The 17892-nt window shown below is 41.7% G+C and overlaps 1 protein-coding gene across 1 annotated transcript in view; it reads right to left on the bottom strand.

Moving 5' to 3' along the window:
* Positions 1–393: 393 nt before the first annotated feature.
* The window catches only part of HTR1F (5-hydroxytryptamine receptor 1F), a 106205-nt gene continuing 88706 nt past the window's right edge, over positions 394–17892 (bottom strand). Inside the window, exon 3 of the mRNA XM_064727079.1 lies at positions 394–6247. Within this exon, the coding sequence (XP_064583149.1) occupies positions 5106–6209 (1104 nt within the window). The 5' untranslated portion in view covers positions 6210–6247 and the 3' untranslated portion in view covers positions 394–5105. The remainder of the gene's footprint in view (positions 6248–17892) is intronic.

The raw sequence follows: 17892 nt of genomic DNA, 5'->3' as shown, positions 1-17892 counted from the left end.
AGCTATTGCATTAAATGTCTACCACCAGTCATGATCTAAACTGAAAGTGAGAAGATTAATCCCTCTTCTAGCATTACCTTAGCAGTTAGCGCTTTTTGTGGTGTTAAACGTGTTTTTCATCTTTAAACCCAAACCATGAAATACAGCTCTGGATTTCAGATAAATGGGTGTGCAGGAAGAAGGAAAAAGTCTTAATTTAGTGAGGAGAAAACATCATCCATGTGCAGGAGGTATCTTGCTTTAAAGTGGAAAGAGAGGCTAATTTTTATTAGTGCTACCCATCTGGTGCATAGCAATGAATACCTTCAGAACTTCAGAATATTTAAAATAATCTTAGACCTATATTATATATAATATATTATACACAAGAGTAGATACAATTGGTTTGACCTATTAATGGGTTAAGAGCAATAGCATTGGATAAGTAGCATCTTTGACTTTACACAGCCCCAACCAGGATTTGAAATTCTTAATTGTACTGATGTACTTAGACTAATGAAAATGAAACACAGTACTTTTTCCTTGCCTGAAAATATTCCCTTCTGAAATTTTCCTGAGTTGCAGAGTTCTTACTTAAGAAGTAACTCACTTGAATGTGAAGTAAACAACTGAAATTTACGAAACTCATACTTTGGTAAGTCAGGATAGAAAGTGAGGATATAAAATTGCTTTGAGTTGCTGGTGTTCATTATGTGTGGGATATTTGACACCAGAAAGTCTGTTTTGAATTTGGCTGGTAACCTTGGCTGTTCACAGCCCTTGCTGCTGACTTCTGTTTGTTCTGTTCTCTGTAATCTTTCCTCTTAGCCAAGATCAGTATCATCAAAGATTTAATTTTTTGGAGTTACTTTATGATGGCTAGAAATACTAAATCACAAAACTGTTGATGTTTCTTTTAGAGTTTAGCTTTCCTGATTGAGCAGTGAAGTAAGAAATTTGATCATGATTCTCCAGTAGACAATGAAAAATCTGAAAAAAAAAATTGGTTTAATTAATTTCAGGATTTCACAGGGAAGGAGATATCAATGTCTTGCTGGTAGTTTTTAGCAGTTCTGCTATTGGTAGTACTGTCCCTGTACTAGGAATGACACATGTTAGGATTCTTCCTAATCTTTACAGGGCTGCTACAAGGGTTTCCTCTCACTCTTGCAGGATTTACTCTTTGGTGTACAGAGTTACAAAGAGCCCTTTTTTTTGTTCTTTTTTTTTTTTTTTTTTTGTTTTGTTTTCAGCAGCAGCTACAGCAGTGATTTTCTTTTTCTCTTCTGCGAGGGGAATGTGACGTGCAAAGGTCGAGTAGTAATGTGTACTTGCCTAGAAATAACGTGCTGAGTTTGTAACTGCTGGAGAAAACAATTTGGCACGGAGCTATTTCTGAGCACCTCCCCAGCACCGAGAACAATCAGGCGCCAGCTGAAGGCAGCGGCTGCCAAAAGCGCATTTGGATGAGGTGGGTGTTCCTGGGTGGCACAGTCATGTGTTAACAAGTGTGACTGCATCACTAAAACAAATGTGTTTTTGAGTCCCCAAGCTCTCTGTAGGGGTGTGCCATCCTCAGGAGGAAAGGACACAGTAAAGCATCTGGCAGGGAGGAAAGGCAAAGAAATGAGTGCAGCACAACGAGGTGTATCTGACTGCTTGTTGTTTGTAAAAACCATCCACCTGAGCTGCATGTTGTGTTCACTGCTGCTTCAGGAACAATTCTCTGTGAAAGCTGAAGTGGGAGTGGGTCAGGTGCTCGAAATCCAGTTCTCTGGGTGTTGGAATAAATGTAACTGATGGATGGGCAGCAAACAGCAATGGGAGGGCAGCTGCAGCAGTGACAGGGACTCAGGAAGCTCTGTGCAAACTCTGGAGGACATGTAAACCCTTTCCCTGAAATACACTCAGAGTCTTCTGGCAGAGGTGGGAAACCAGACACACTTTTTTTCTCTTTGCTGAGACTGAACTCTCACAGGGCACAGAACTACTTGCAAAAAAAAAAATCTTAGCTCCAGAGCTTAAAATTGTGCTCCTTGAACCTGGTGTGAAGGTCCAGTGGAAGCCTGTGTGCTTCACAGGGAGGGAAAGCAGCATTCTGCAGACATCTTAATGTCTATCCATTTTGAAAGGGGAATTCTTGTATTTTTTCTGGATGCATCACATGCATGGGTGAATGCTTAGGATGAAATGATACTGTGTGGTGCTGTGTGGGGAAGTGTTTGGCACAGTGGGTTCTGTGAGGGAACGAGTGATGAGTCGCAGTCAGACACCAAGAAATGATGGTCCACAAGCTGCAAGTGCTTTTAATGGAATAACTTCCCACTTGTTTGATCAGATTTCTTGTAGTTGCCTCTCCCACCGCTGTGCTGAAGGGCGAGCAGATACAGCTCAGTGAAAACAGTACAGAAGAAACCACCCTGCATCTTGAGAAATGTTTAGCAGCTTAATTAGTTTCAGAGTATAATACTGTTAACAGTGCATAAATGACAGATATTTTCTGTTTATCTACATATGGTTCCTTCTTTCAGCTTCACCCATTATTATTTAAATGAGTATTTTAAGTATCTTTTCTCCTGAAAAGCAGCCCCTATTTTTCCTTCCAATTTGATTTCACAAGATATTGTCAAACATCTTCCTAGTAAGAGGATAAACAATATAGTCTGTACTCCAGCAGCCATAAAGGGAGCGGCAGGGGGAGAGGAATGGATTCCCCCAAGACACCCAGGGTTGTGACTCAGGAAATGTGGGAACAGAGGTCTTCAAGAATGAACGATTTTGTGGGGTTTTCTGTGCTGCCTCCTGCTAATCTGCTAATCCTTTTGGAAAGCTAAAATTCATGGCTCTTTCTGGAGACAGCAGAGCACAGCTGATGCTGAGAGCAATTTTTTCTCTCAGCATAATGCAGCCAGTGCTGAGGTCATGGGAGCTGCAGAGGCTGTGCTCTGACTGCAATGGTAATAAAGCGTGCTGGCTTGCACTGAGCGTGAGCCAATTCCCCTCCATCGCATCCCAGTATCTTCAAAATTTAGCTGTGCCACTGCTGTGCTAGGGCTCCATGGCATGACAAGTGAGCTTTCCATTAGATCCCTGTCTGTGTTAAAATCAACAGCAAATGCACTGTTTCTGTTAATTCTGAATAGCATTTCATTTGGACCTCGATGGGGAAGCAGAATACAGTAAGCTGTAAGTGACAGAAACAAATTAGTTCAGTATCTCAAGTTTCAAACCTCGTCATCTTGCAGGAAACCCTTTTGACAGCTGTTGTGTCAGCTGGTAGCCAGCAGGGAAAACACAAAAATTATTACAAACTCCAGAGTTTGTATACAGAGGAATGAGAGGGGGAGAGATAAATGACAGTGAATTTTTTCTCTAATACAAACCACTCAAAGTCTCTTGGAAGAGCAATTGCAAGGGCCAGTGACACCTTTCCCCACCTAAAGGTGACCATGGTGCTGTCATTTCTCAGTTCCTTTGTGGTGTCCCTAGGCTGGTGGCCCAGGTGCCAAACTGGAGAACCTCTGCAGGAGGTTACTGCTGCTGACAGTGTGGTTTGTAATTCCTGTAGGGAGTTTCAAGGCTCTGTTCCTGTGAGGCAGCACTGAATGTCTGACAAAGAATTTGAATCTGGGCTCTTAGTGACACAGCCTGAATCTGTTTGTCCTGAAAAGTGCAAAACCTGGGCTTTGGCGTGGCTCTTAACAGCTTCATGGCTTTGCATCTAGAGCGTGTTGGTCAGGATTGGCCAAGCTGCCATCTTTCAGGCCTTGGAAGGGATTTGTTCATACAGGTCTTATTTGACTAAGTAACTTAGGGTGGGCTGGAGTTTCTGTAATGCCTTGTTAACTCTGCTGGGAATGGGGATATGGATGGATGCTCTGGAGGAAGGAGGGCTTTAGAGGTGAGCTTCTCAGTGAGCATCCCACAGGATTCCCTGCCCAGATGTGCAGTGCATACTGAGGTCACTCCCTCTTCCCCTGCTGCAGAAGGTGCTGCACAGCCTTTTCCAGAGACCCATGCTGCCAGCACTGTGGTGCTTTCTCACTAGCTTGGGAAGGCAGCACAGCCCTGGTGCTTGGGGCAGTTGAGAAGAGGCTCAGGGGCATCAGGCTTCTGAGGATGGAGGGCTGAACAAACTGAGCTAGAGCTGTCAGCCCCCATCCTTCAAACCGTACTGAGCCACCCTCTGTCAGCAGTGCTCAGCCCTGGCATGAGCTGTGCCTGGTTTGGTGCTGCAGGTCGCAGGCTCTGTGCCTGGCCAGGTGTGAGGACATGGAGAAAGGAGTGTCTCCTTGTCTCGTGCTTCTCTCCCCTCTAATATCTGCACAAGAGAACCAGCTGCTCTTTATGAACCTTCCCTTTCCCTCACAGGTGGTGTCTCAGAGCACCAGGCACTCCGTGTACCCAGCTCACTGGAGGAGCCTCAGATGTTTGGCTGTTTCCCTCGGGGTTATGCTCACATCTGCTGTGGGTGTGCAGTGGCAGGGGGCTCCCAACACTGGCTTGCTATGAAACTGGTAAGCCATGAGAGCCCCTTGCCTGCTGCTGGGTTGTGGACTTCCATAGAGAAGTCCACCTATGGAACAAGGCAGAGCTACAGCTCACTGACTTAGCGTGATGGTAGATATATTTAAAGCTACTACCCTTGGCTGAGAATGGCTTGGCTCTATGCTGCAGGCCTGTGCCAGACTGTTAAAATCATGTGGTCATTATATGGTATATTTTCTATCTTATATCAGTAGGGTTTAAAATGTGTGTTTTGTTTTACTTAACATTTCATTGATGACTGAGGGTTACTTTTAAAAAAGTTTTGTTTCTTCATCTACTTCAAGTGCATATTTCCTTCATATTTAAGGTAATACCTTATGCTTCAAGCTAGGCAGCTGTGCAAATCCCAACTGGATCAGAGCTACCTCTTTTTCTAGAGCAAAACCAATCCCAGATGATCCATCTCTTTAAAACTTGGGCAATTAATGCTCCCAATATTACCTATACAAAAAAAGTCAGTATAATGCAAATACAGAGTCCTGGTGCTTTGCCTTAAATACAACAAATGCCATCTCAGTTATATAAATTTATACAGGTTAAAAAACAACGAATGTGTTCTCTTATATGAACAAAAGCTCTTAAAGGTATTGCCCGCACCGTACAAGCTTCTGGAAGGCTTTCTTGAAATCTTCATTAAAGATTGTGTAGATTAAAGGGTTAATAAGGGAGTTTATATATCCCAGCCATGCCAGGAAATTAGACATGTCCTCTGAGATGTGACACGTTTCACAGGTATTAACAACTACTTCTTTTACAAAAAATGGGAGCCAGCAGATCACAAATGCCCCCAGGATCAAACCCAGCGTCGTCGCTGCCTTTCGCTCTCTCGTGCTGGAGATTCTCTGTTTTTTCCAGGACTTCTCGTGCTTGGATTCAGACCTGGGACTTCGTAGGGTGATGTTGATTTTATCAGAGCTCACCAGGGGATCTGAGGTCTTCTCTGTTGTGCTGGGCATTGAAGCTGATTTGGTGCTTCTTTCACCCGCGTCCAAAAGGACTTGTCCGTTCACGCCCTCCTCCCTCACGATCCGGCTGACGCTTCTCCTGTGAAATGTCTTTGCTGCTTTGTAGATCTTGTAGTACAGGATCAGGATCAAGGCCAGCGGGATGTAGAAGGCGCCAAACGTGGAGTAAATGGTGAAAACGATGTGGTCGTGTTTGATGATGCATTCGTCCTCCCTGCTGGTTGTCTGGTGCCTCCAAAACAAAGGTGGCATGGAGATAAAAATGGATATGATCCATACAACTGCTATCATGATGCCAGCGTGCTTAGGTGTCCTTTTCCGGGCGTATTCCACGGCATCCGTGATCGCTCGGTACCGGTCCAAAGCAATGGCGGAGAGGTGCAGGATGGAACAAGTGCAGCACGTGATGTCCACGCTCAGCCAGATGTCACACACCACCTGGCCCATGATCCAGGTCTCCTTCACGATGTAGACAATGCTGAAGGGCATCACCAGCACTGCCACAAGGAAGTCAGTCACTGCAAGAGAGCAGATGAGATAGTTGGCGGGGTGGTGGAGCTTTCTTGTCACAATTATTGCAGTCATCACCAGAGAATTGATGGCCGTTGTCATTAGAGCCAGCACAGAGAGGGTAATGGAAATGAGAATCTTGGATGTCGCCCATTTGAAAGGTTCTTCTGATGTACTGTTTTGTTCAGTTGAGTTTATTAAATCCATGTTCCCTTTTAAAGATGGTCTTTACCCGTAGCAGTTACCTGTTGGAAAAGTAAAAACATTAATGTGATGCACCCTTGATTTTTGTCATCTTAAAAGAGTGTGGGCCCTAAGCTTACAAGAAGTTCAGACTTATCATTAGAAATTATTCTGGCTCTAAACTACAACCTGGTTCCTTGAGTGGCTAAAAATACTTACTTCCCTTCTAGCTAGAAGCACTTATTCTGAATGCTTTGTAGAGGAGTCCTGAAACTGCTTAATGTGAACAACCTCATCCTAAAGTAAGCACTAATACTTCTTTTAGGCTCATGCTCTCTGCTCCACTAAGCAGTGTAATGACTGTTGAAAACATTAATGCAGCAGGCATAATGCTTATTTTCCCCATATAAACTCATTTTCCCCATCAATAAGTGACTCATTCCTCATGTATTAGCTAACCATGGGATTTCTTAACTGGGACATAGCTTTGAAAAGAAAATAGAAATGTGAAACATTGCCATACGCCCTGGGGTGACACCATACAAACAGGAGAAGAAAAACATGGTGTGATCAAAGTGTTGTATTACGTCTTCCTCTTACGCATCTCTAAAATGAAATATCTTAATAGGTTTTAAAGCTTCAAATGGTTCACTTATTGGCTAAGTGAAAATATTAGATGTACATTAGAGTCCTGAGAACATCTTTACTTTTCCTCAAGTTTTGCTGTTCTGTGGTTTCTGCCAAAGAAAACTGAAGAAAACTTGGGTGCTACCTGTTCTGTTAATGACTCTTTTTATGCAAATAGCCTAACTCCTCCTATGAGTGACTTTTCCTCCTATGAGTGACTTTTCCTCCTATGAGTGACTTTTCCTCCTATGAGTGACTTTTCCTCCTTTGCAGGAAGGAAAATGGAGGAAAATACTGATGAAATAAGTTCTTGGTTGTGTTCTGGGGATGTGTTCTTATCAAGAAGAGTTTCTGAGTACCCTGCAGAGTGCAGCTGACTTGGAGTTTCCAGCTTTTACTGTGAGTGACAAGCTCTGCTCTAAGGATCAGGTTTCCTTCTCTAGTGAGTGTTGACCTGCAATTTCTTGTCTAAGATCTACTTGATGAACACCCAAGTGGGATTATCTTTCACAGGTTTTTGAGTGTATTGAGTGAGTTGCACTTGTGTTACCTTGGATGCCACAAGTAGGGAAATATGTGAGATTAGTGAATATTTTTTCTTTCAGAAATTTGGTTTCGTTAACATAACTAAAGCTTTTTGATATTATGCTGGAGTGGCTGAAAAAGAATCTTGTTTCCTGTTTATAACCTTGGACCCAACTCATTCACTTGGCTTGATATTTTAACCCAGGCAATACTTAATATGCTACTGACTGCTCAGGAATATTTTTAGCACTGATTGACCAACATTTAATTGAATGGAAACACAAGGAAAGGAAATATATTTTATATGGTGATATTTGCACATGCTTAGCAGGTACTTGTCCTGTACAGGAGTTGATCACAACATGCGTGTGCTTTCTGTGTTCCTTTCTCTGAACTTGAAATATACTTTACACATGTAAAAACAGATCTTTCATCATGTCAGTGTCACCTTAAATCCTCCTGAATCCACACTAATTTCTGTTTTGCAGATATTTTTGTCTATAGCTAGCTGCCTTCTGGGGAAAGAACAGACACATATGCTATTATCTGGGGAATGCTCAATCTCTGCTAAATAAATCTTCCTTTTCAAGCTTGTGCAAATACATACAGAAAAGTTTATTGGGAAAAAAACAAATATATCTGTTGATATTCAGCAATTGATCATACTGTGGTTAATCACTCATTACGGTTAATCACCTTATAAATTTCTAACTCTTTGGATATTAGTCCTTAATTGCAAGCAAGGAAAAGCAATTTAGGGCTAATGAAAGCTGATTAATAATTTTTGAAAGATTCTTCAGTTCGAGACTGAGGAGTAAGGAAGACACTATGGGTAGATTTGTAAGAGTGGCGTGTAGGAATACGTGGTTTCCTTAGTGCTGCTGTGATTTGGAGGCTCTTTATGAGAAGCACAGTGGCAGAAATGTGCACATTTCTGGGCAGTGATTGTGCCTCTCTGTGTGGAGGCAGAGCCACGAGGGCTGAGCTGCTTGGGGCTGCCAGTCACAAAATTTGGTGGCTTTCCTGGTGGAGTGAGGTGGGGACCCATTTCTAACTGGTGCAGCTTTACTGGGTGGTCATTAACTAAAAAGATTGTTTTATAAATATGTGGAGTTGAAGCATTGGCAGTATTTAAGGACTGCTGCTTCTTTCTCTTTTGATAATGGCCAGAAGTGACCTAATTCTGGATTTTTTCTTAAGTGGAACTCAGTTCAGTCAGTTGCTATGGCTGGCTCCTGCCCTGAGCAAGCAACCAACGCACTCTCAGGAGTATGAAGGATGATCCTGCAGACAGTGACTGCATTAGAATGCAGGAGAGCTGGCCTCTGCCCCTCTGCTGTAGCCTTTCCTTGTCAATTTTTGAGCAAATTCATTACAGTGCTTCTGCTAATTCACTGTAAAACAAGAGGAATTCCCTGGAACCTTGGTTTGTTTATTTTTATTGCTTTCTCTTAGTAGCATGATTTATCTCTTGTGGAATGGGTTCGACAGTGACTATTTCAAGCACGCAGTTATTTTCAAAGAGTTGCTGCAGTCCAGATATTTGTAAAGCTACTTATGTGGAGTTGGCAGCTCAGGGCCCTCTTGTAGAGCTTATCAGTGATATTTCTCCATCAGCCATCTCTGATATCACTCTATCAGCTTATCACTGATAACTCAAATTCCATGGCATTCTTGCTGCAGATAGAAATGTTGTTTTTTATTACCTTTTCAACACTCAGCTGTTGTTCCAAAACTCTGGAAAGACATGAAATTTTGATTGCATTACATTGTCCTGAATTGAAGACCGGTGAAAATGGTGTCTTGTACTTTAATCATTATTTATTTATTATTATTAACGATTGTTGAACAAGAGCTCTGTAAACAAAGGAAGCTGCTGTTTACCCAAGATAGCATGCCAGTTATCTTGGACACAGGAATATTATTATTTTGGAGGAATTAGCCACTTCTACAAATCTTTTTTCCTTCCCTTCCAGATCTGGCATATTAAGGTGACCTGAATGTAAATAGTTCCTTGTCTGTAAACACACACATTTATCATCTTACTGATCATGTTTAGAAGGCATGGATGAAAATGTTTGTGCAGCCTTATCACAAAAGTAAGCATTGAGTTTGTCTGGTGGCCACTCAAGAAAAATGGATGTTGCAGGTGTTTCAGCTTTTCTTGAGCATGTGCATGTTATTAAGCCCATAATCCACCATTTGTGACTAAGATTTACAAAATAACAATGGAATTGATCTTGTTCAACAGCCTTAGTCTGCCATTCCAGGTTTGGAAAACAGTACTGCTCTGCCTTTGAAAACATGACAAATAAGTAAAAATGCCTAATGCTAGAGAAACCTGACTGGGAATAGCTTTGGGAAAGGTATCATCAGTCTGCTGTTTGGGGTTCTGAATGTTGATTGAAGTGCTAGAAATGTGCAGCTCTTGATTTTTGGACCTGTTTTTTTCTTTTTTTCTCTTTTTAAAATATTGCTTTAAGCATTGGTGGGGAGAAAACTTGCTGATTAGGGTTTAAGTACTGCTTTCAAATACAGGTTTTCTGAGGGTACTGGGAGGGGTGGGAGAAGGTGTTTACTTTTGTTCTGTGTGGGTTCATGAGCAAAATGTGTCTTAATTAAAAAACAGTAAGAGTAATCAGGCAGCAAAATAAGCCAGGGATTGAATTTAGGGTATTTAAACTGCTATAGGCAGCAATAGCAGCCTTTGTGCTGTAAGTAAACACAAAGTTGTGCCAGGGCAGAGAAAGCTCCTGCATTTCCACCTTCCACCAGGCTTCAGCTGGCTTTCAAATGGAACACTTCACTTGCCAGCAGGTTGGCCACTCTGACCTGCAAGCCATTTGGATCTAAAATTGTTTATGAGGCTTTATAAACTTGTACAAATCCTTCCTAACGTGTCTCTGTGTCTTTAGATACTGACCAAGGATGTACTAATGACAATTAGCTTCATCCACCATATTGAGTGGAGGGAAATATGGCTGCTTTGGATTAAAAAAAAAAAAAAATCCCCTTTAAGAAAGAAGAGCTTGTACTTGGATCTGACAGGGGATGTGTACTTTGAGCTTGAACTCCCATGTCCCAACAGAGGAGGAAGGGTAGAGGGACACTTTCACTTGATTCTTGGTGTCCTTAGATCCTTTCCTACCAATAACTCTTAGGCTCCTACAGCCACAGTGCATCCCTGGGCCAAGGTTTGTAAGGAAGTTCTTTGCCAGCTGAAGGCTGCTGCAGCAAGCCTGCCTCTCTTGGAATGCAAAGTAGATGTCTGTCAGCAGATTGAAGTGCGAAGCAGAAGTTACAAGGTTGCCAACTCTCCTTACCCAGCCTGCATGTCCTCATGCTTAAAACCTTGGTTTTTTTCTTTTTTTTCCCCCATATCTGCCATTTAACTCAGAGGTAGAGTTATTTCCAGTTTTTAATCTGTCAGCAAATATTTGTATATGCATGCTAAAGTAATGCTCAAGATTCCCTGTTTGGGTGATGCTATCCAGTCCATGGGACTGAGCACAGTTTGGACCTGAAATGTATTGGCAGCTGGAGGAATAACTTAAAAGCTGTTTAGTTTTTGCTGTATGAGTCTCCACAAACTGGAGTTATTTATGATTTCCACTTGTAAAAGGTCACAACAGATCTAGAAACACAGACAACAAATAACTGCAAAATTACAGGTAAATCAATTGAACTAATACCAACTGAAGATAATGTGGAATTCTGTCTCCCAAGCATGCCTCAGGAGAAGCAGGGGCAAATAAATATGCTTTGCAGCATGCTCTGAATACCAATATATCACAGGAAGGAAACAAGTCTGAGTCCTGGAGAACAGGTATCTCCATGTCTGAGCACAGGTGCTCTGATTTCTTACAGAATGGCAAAGGAAAGTCCTTTTGTGTGCCTTGAACCTGGTTTTGGTGCTTTTCTTAGCAGTGTAACAGTCTTCAGTCCTTCTGTGGCAAAATGATGTGCTGCAGTATGTTTTGTGTCAGGCACAGCAAAGATTATGCTTGCTTTAGATTTTCTGGATGTCTCTTTAAATTTATTCTGCCAGCAGAAATAATCCCAAATGGCTAAAAGACAGTCTGATAGACTTGGCCCTGAAAATTACCACCTCACATGTCTACTTTGTCATGTTATTGCAACAAAGAGAGGCAGTGCTTCCACTGAAGCAGCTGAAATGCAAAGTCTGAAGCCTTCCTCGAGCTGCCAGGGAAAGGGAATTTGCCCTCTGCCACTGGGTGCTGACAGGAGAGATGCAAGCACCCACTCCAGCAGGACAGGAATGCAGGCAGTGCTCTCTGGTAAAAGGGAAGCACTGGAATAGCTCTGTCCTCATCTCCTTGATGTGATTAACTCACCTTCACATTTCCCACTGTGATTCCTTTGCCAGGTTCTCTGCTTGTGTGCCTAGGACTGCAGTGTAGTCCCAGACTGCCTGTCAAGCCTGCCTGGAGTGGAGGATCCCTCCCCTGCTTGTTGGCATCTTATCTGTAGCAACCCCTGCATCTGCTTGTGTGGAGGAATGTGATGTTCAGAGGGTAATTATGCATTCCTTGCTGCTGCTAACGTTGAAGTTAGGGGTTGGCTTTCTGGCTCCTTTTGGAAAATTAGTCACTTGCCTGTGTTTGCTCTTTATTTCATGTCCCTCTGCCATCTGTTTTAATCTAGCTGAGGGGTGTGGGGGGGTAGGGAAGGAGGAGCAGCAAGAACACAGGATGATGGACTTGCTTATATAACACATGGCTCCCAAATCCAGCTTCAGTTACTTGGGTGGTCACAGAGTGATCCTCTTATGATTTGATCATTTTTGGCTGGAGAAAGAGAAGATTTCATTCTTCTATTCATAGTTCTCCAGAAGAGATGACAGTGACTTGTTTCTTTGTTAGGTGAAGGGATTTGGTTTCCTCCCCTATTTGAGGCTGATCTGAACCCCTAGTCCAGATCTCTGAGGATGAATGCCTGGCTGGTTGTCCATTGTGTTGAATATGTTGTGGTTGAGCCCCAGAGGATCAGATCCTGGACAGTAGAGCCCATAGGAGCTGCTTCCTGCCATCTTTTCTGCTGCTGATGTTCAAAACTCTTTAAATAAATAAATAACTATATGTGAGCAATAGTGTTTGAGCACCCCATCCTCCAGTGTGAGCTCCACACTGAACAGACTAGCACATCCATGATGATAAATACAAAATCCCATGTACCCCTGTGGCCACCACCCTGTCCTTAGAGGGGGTTGAGATCTGAACTTGATGCCTCCATAACATAAGGGGCCACTCACTTCCCATCCCTACTCTTTGGTATTTATTCTTTGGATTTGGATCTAACATGCCTGAGATGTTCCATTCAACTAAAATTTTTCAGTATTACGAAAAAGTTTAAAATTTTTGCTTTACTCCTGCTGAAAAAAAAGCAAGTTCCTGTTTGTTTTTACTTGAAGTTTTTTTTTTTTCTTTTTTTGATTGGTAGTGAATCAAAGAAGTGACTAATCACCCATTTTTTTATCTGATTTGTACAACTAGTTTTTTACTAGGCAGGAGTGGCTTGTTTTCATTATCAACTAAATTTGTACAGGGGGCTGAAGATGCAGAATGGCTTTGCTTGTGTTCCAAAAAAAAACTGCCTTTTCAGGTAAGGGCTTGAACCCTGTAGGAATCACAAGGCTGTGCTGGAGCAGGGAGGTTGAGAGGCAGTTTTAGTTTGCTTGAACAGTCATAAAATGCAGCCTTGTTTCTCCCACTTCCCACTCATCCTTATGCTTTGAGGCCATGTGTTCTTTGACAGCCCTCTGAAAACACTTGTATGTGCAGCTGCAAGTCCCAAACCTCCTTCACTGACAGACCTCCCTCTGAAACTCTTTTACAAGAAGGAGGTTCAGTAACAAAATAAACAATATTTTCAAATGTGTGCCTGGAAAAGATCTCTTATTTCAATCTATAACATAACAAAACATAATTTTCAGACTATACCCTGGTCCAACAGCTGGGGAATTATTTTTCTGCTGTGTGATCACCAGGACAGCTTTGAGGGAGAATTGGTCTCAGAAGAGTTTGCTGGAAAAAGAGTGAAGGCAACCACATCCCTGTGCTCCTCATCTGCAGCAGGATTGTGTGTGACACAAGAACAGCACAAATCTGTGGCTGATCACTTACAGTTAGGAGAGATGGCAAAATTCACTTAATCTTTAATCTCATCTCTGACTAGTTTTTAGAGACTGATGCTGCTTTAGATAGTATTTGTCTCACTGCATATTTCCAATGTCTTTCTCTGTACTTCTTCTCACTGTGTCATTTGTCTTTGTTCTAGTCCTTATCTGATCATCTTGGAGACTGAAGGTCATTTCCCCTTGATCTTGTTATCCATATGGCATGGCATAATCCTATCAGATGCAAACTCTGCATTGGGTTTGCCCTAAACAGCTTCTCTAACATTTCTAACATTCTCTAAACCCAAAACACTTCTCTAACATTTCCTTTACCAGGACTAACAGAGACAATTCAGGCTATTTCCCCTAAATGATGTGCATGTAGCCCTGGCCAAGAAGTACTTCAAGCAAAACAAACAAAACAGTCCTTAAAGCTGATGATTTTGGAATAGGGAAGAATATTAAGAGCATCAATCTTTTATAGGAAGTAGAATTCAAGATTTTTATTTTTGTCCTGTCTCCATGGGAAAGACAGGGAGGAAAGCTGCCAGAAAAGCAGGAAGAATTTGTGGGAAGCTTTCTCAAACTGATGCATCCATGGCACAAGATTTTGTTGGGGAGGAATGTTTGTTTTTTTTCTTTCAGACAATGCTTTTCTGCTAGAGGATGCCAGGCTTCCTTACCTTGATGACTTGTACACTTAGATTGGTGGCTGTCTTTCTAAAATTCAGATTCCGTGCCTTCAAACTTAGATTTATACTAACCAGGATGTGATTTTTGCTATACTCTGCATGGGGTGCCACAGTGCTGGTGATGCAATACAGAGAACTATTCTTGTCCCTGCTTTCTCCTGCATGGAGCCAGAGCATTAATGTGGGCAGGTAACTGATCAGACTTGCCATGAGCACCACAGGATAACCACAAAGTCCTCATTTGTTTCTTTCATGTGCTTTTCCTGTTGTGTGGAGTTTTCGTTGTTGGTTTTTTTTTTTTCCTGCTTGTTTGGTTGGTTTTAATTATATTTTTTTAGGGATTTAAATCCTAGCATTGACACAACTGAATATTTTAGCCAGAAGAATTATGTTCACACAGTGAATTGGCATAAATGCTAATGGCAGAAACCCCATTAGTTCCAGGGCTGTTTAAACCATCTGTGTCTTGAGATCTGGGATGCAGCTATGCTGGCAAACCTTCTCTAGTGCAGATTGGGCTTTAGCTTTCCTCCTTTTCACATTTCCAACTACTCTGCAGCTCTTGAGCATGCCTTTCTCTTTACTTCAGTTTCTTACTGCGCTGCAATGTGCTTTTCTTTAAAAGCAGCAGCATTTAGGCAGAGTAAGTCCCAGGACTTGTTTAGACAGAATAAGTCCCAGCCTGCATGAAATCAAGTGTGTGATGAGGAGAGTTGGGGGAGATAGGGGAGAGTACATCATATGCAGGAGTTGTGAGGAGCACTTGAGGAAGAGGAATGGCTGGGAAGGAGGGCTGCTGGAGTAACCAACCCCTGCTCAGTGTTGGATGTGTCTGTATCCCACACTGCTGCTGAACTGCATTGACACGATACAGATACAGCAACTTCCTTGCAGAGCTAAGATGCATCAAGCAGCACTTCCACACGGTGCTGTGGAGGTCAGTGTTTGGGATTTCTGAGATTTCTGGCAGCTTTCCTTGGCTCAGTGTGTGTCTGCAGCAGTGGGGATGAGAGGAAGGCAAACTGGAGCAGCTGCCACCAGCCCAGACTGGCAGCTGGTCTGGAAATGCCTTATGTGTGATGAGGACTGGGAGCCCAGCAAAATCTCCCAAGAGCCTGTTTTGGCAGAGAATGACTGTCTCTGTGGTCAGCTGCCATCAAATCTTGCTGAAGAATTCCTGGAAACATTCAGCCTTGGGTGTATTTTTAGGGTACAACACTGTGCAGCGGGACAGTCTCAAACTGTCCAAACACAGAACAAGGATTTATCCTCCTTAGGAAGCTCCCTGGATGTGCCAGGTCTCTTGTTGTAGATGTTGTGAATACTAAATCAGCTCTTAAGCTCTCTGATGCTTTGTGAACTCATTTTCATTTCTGATAGGAAAATAACAGACTGTCACACACAACTTTTTTCCTTTGCATAATTCAGATGTAGTTGTGACACTTGACACACAGCACAGATGACTGTGAATGACTCCTTAAAATTTAAACAGATGATTCAGAATTAATTATGAAAACTAACCTTATAGTTGTCCCAGGAATTCAGTACAGATGATCATTGTCTAAGAAGATAACCCAGCTCCAGCTGACCCCCCAAATTTCTCATTGATAAAGCAGCTAAAGAATCTTAAATTACAGACTAAGGAAGTATTTAAAAGTTTTTTTGTTTTCCTGTTGTTGATACTTTTTTTCCTTTCAGAATCTATCAATAATGGCTTTCTAAGATATTTTAAAACATAACATTGTGACTCTGAAGGCCTTCAACATTGTACAGAAGTTTAGATACAACTTTGTCCTCGGGATTCTTGGAGGCAGCACTTTAGCTCTTCGTTTCCTGAGTAAGAAAAACCTATGCAGCTTCAAAAGAAGGTGGTGCAAATGTAACTTTTAGAGTTAGATTGTAATTATAACATGAAGAGGAAATAATTCTAGCAGCTGATTTCTCTTTAAGTTGTATGCTGAGAAAATGAAATTTGTGTTTTTATATGGTAAGAATGTTTCTTTGAAAACCTGGTGCACTCTTGCAATGTATTTCAATATATTTCACAACAACTGTTAAAAAAAACCTGTTTGACTGTACCTGCACATGATAACATGAAATATTAGTTTGGTTGTGAAAAGAAGCATTAAACAGACTGGGTCTAATTGCCCAAATCCACAGAAGGCACATCAGTGCTCTGAACTGCTGCAGGAGAGCTCAGCAAACCTCCAGCTGATTCTCAGCAATTGCAGGCTTTCTGTGGCCCCTGTCGTTTCTGAGAGAGAGCAAGATTGTAAGATGTGCTTTCACATAATAACATGGTAAAAAGCAAGAGTAAAGGACAGAGGCAAATGGTTAAAATGCTGATCTTCAGGGACTGGAAGAGGCCTGGAAAAATCAAAGGTGAGCCCTTGCTTCAGCATGATCTGGCTTGTTTGTTATGTATGGGAACAACGTCATGCTTAGCACTGCTGGAAATGCTGAATTCCTTTCCCTGGGTTGCTTACAGTCCAGCTGTCACATTGGGAAGCTGGAGGATTTCTCTGTGGACTAGAACATGAAAAACTATTTTTCTACTAGGAGATTGGAAAAGACCAAATTATAACTTCAAAGCTGTCTGCTCAAAAATGCTTTTTCAATTTTAACCTTTGAAGCGACTGGAATTTATGAAAAAAGGCTTTTAGCATTTTAACATCAATATACTGTAGATAAGCAGTGAGACCTGCAGTGCAGGTTCTGACATTGTTTGCCCTTGTGTAGGTACACATGTGTATATTGCATCATATTTTCCCCCATCATTTCTGTGTTTTCTATTTCAAGAAGTCATCACTGAAAAGTACATTTCCTTAGTGTTCAAAATGCTTCTTTGCTCTTTGAAGCTGAAGGATTTTATAATGTTAACTCTTCTGGAAAGGAGCAAATGCCCACTTCTGTAAAATACCTTGGGGTTTTTTAACTCATTCCAAGTTTTCCCATTTTCAGCCACTAAATGATGACATTACGTTCTGTGATTCTTTTTCCTCTTTGTTTCTTTATTCACAATGTTTTGGTTGTGACTAGTTGATATATAGCAATTAATGCCCCTCCTAGTCCCAAGGGTTAGAGGCTTTCTTAAAAAGACACAAGGGGTTATATATGCATAAATCAGGGGGATTCTCTCTCTGATCAGTTGACCTGAGTATCTAAGGCTTCAAGTAAGACTGAAGAGAGATAGCTGGATCACCTGTTGGAGCAGGAAAAATGGCTGTGGTTACCAGCACCTGAAGAAATTACATTTATTTTTACATGGAAGCTCCATCTCTTTGTACTTTTTTAGCTCTGGGATTTGAGGTTGGAAAGTTCCAACACCATTAGCTGCAGTTCCTGGCTCTGCTCTTACTTGACCTCTACTGCAAGATTATTATATTTTCTGATAATTCAAATGTATGGTTTTAGACCCAGGCAAGCAGTCACAGTATTTTCTACCTGCAAAGAGTTTGAGTTTCTTTGTTCTCTCTGTTTCTGATAAATGCCTCCTAATGAAAAAAAGTAATCATTAGGCACTAATTTACACCATGCAGCAAACTTTATCTAAAATCTTAGAATTGGTTGTGTGGGAAATAACATTATATTATGCACTTACACTTTTTCTTTGATTACTGCTGTATAACCTGGTTTGACCATAATATTGACTGTCATTATTTTCTCTTCACTAGATAATAGGCAGCACTGCATGAAAGAATAGTTGATGAATTAATGGTTATGTCTT

The sequence above is a fragment of the Zonotrichia leucophrys genome, chromosome 1, assembly GCF_028769735.1.
Source record: "Zonotrichia leucophrys gambelii isolate GWCS_2022_RI chromosome 1, RI_Zleu_2.0, whole genome shotgun sequence".
In the NCBI taxonomy this organism is placed as follows: Eukaryota; Metazoa; Chordata; class Aves; order Passeriformes; family Passerellidae; genus Zonotrichia; species Zonotrichia leucophrys.
Note: the sequence above shows the minus strand (reverse complement) of the source record. Positions and strands in the feature narration are given on the sequence as shown.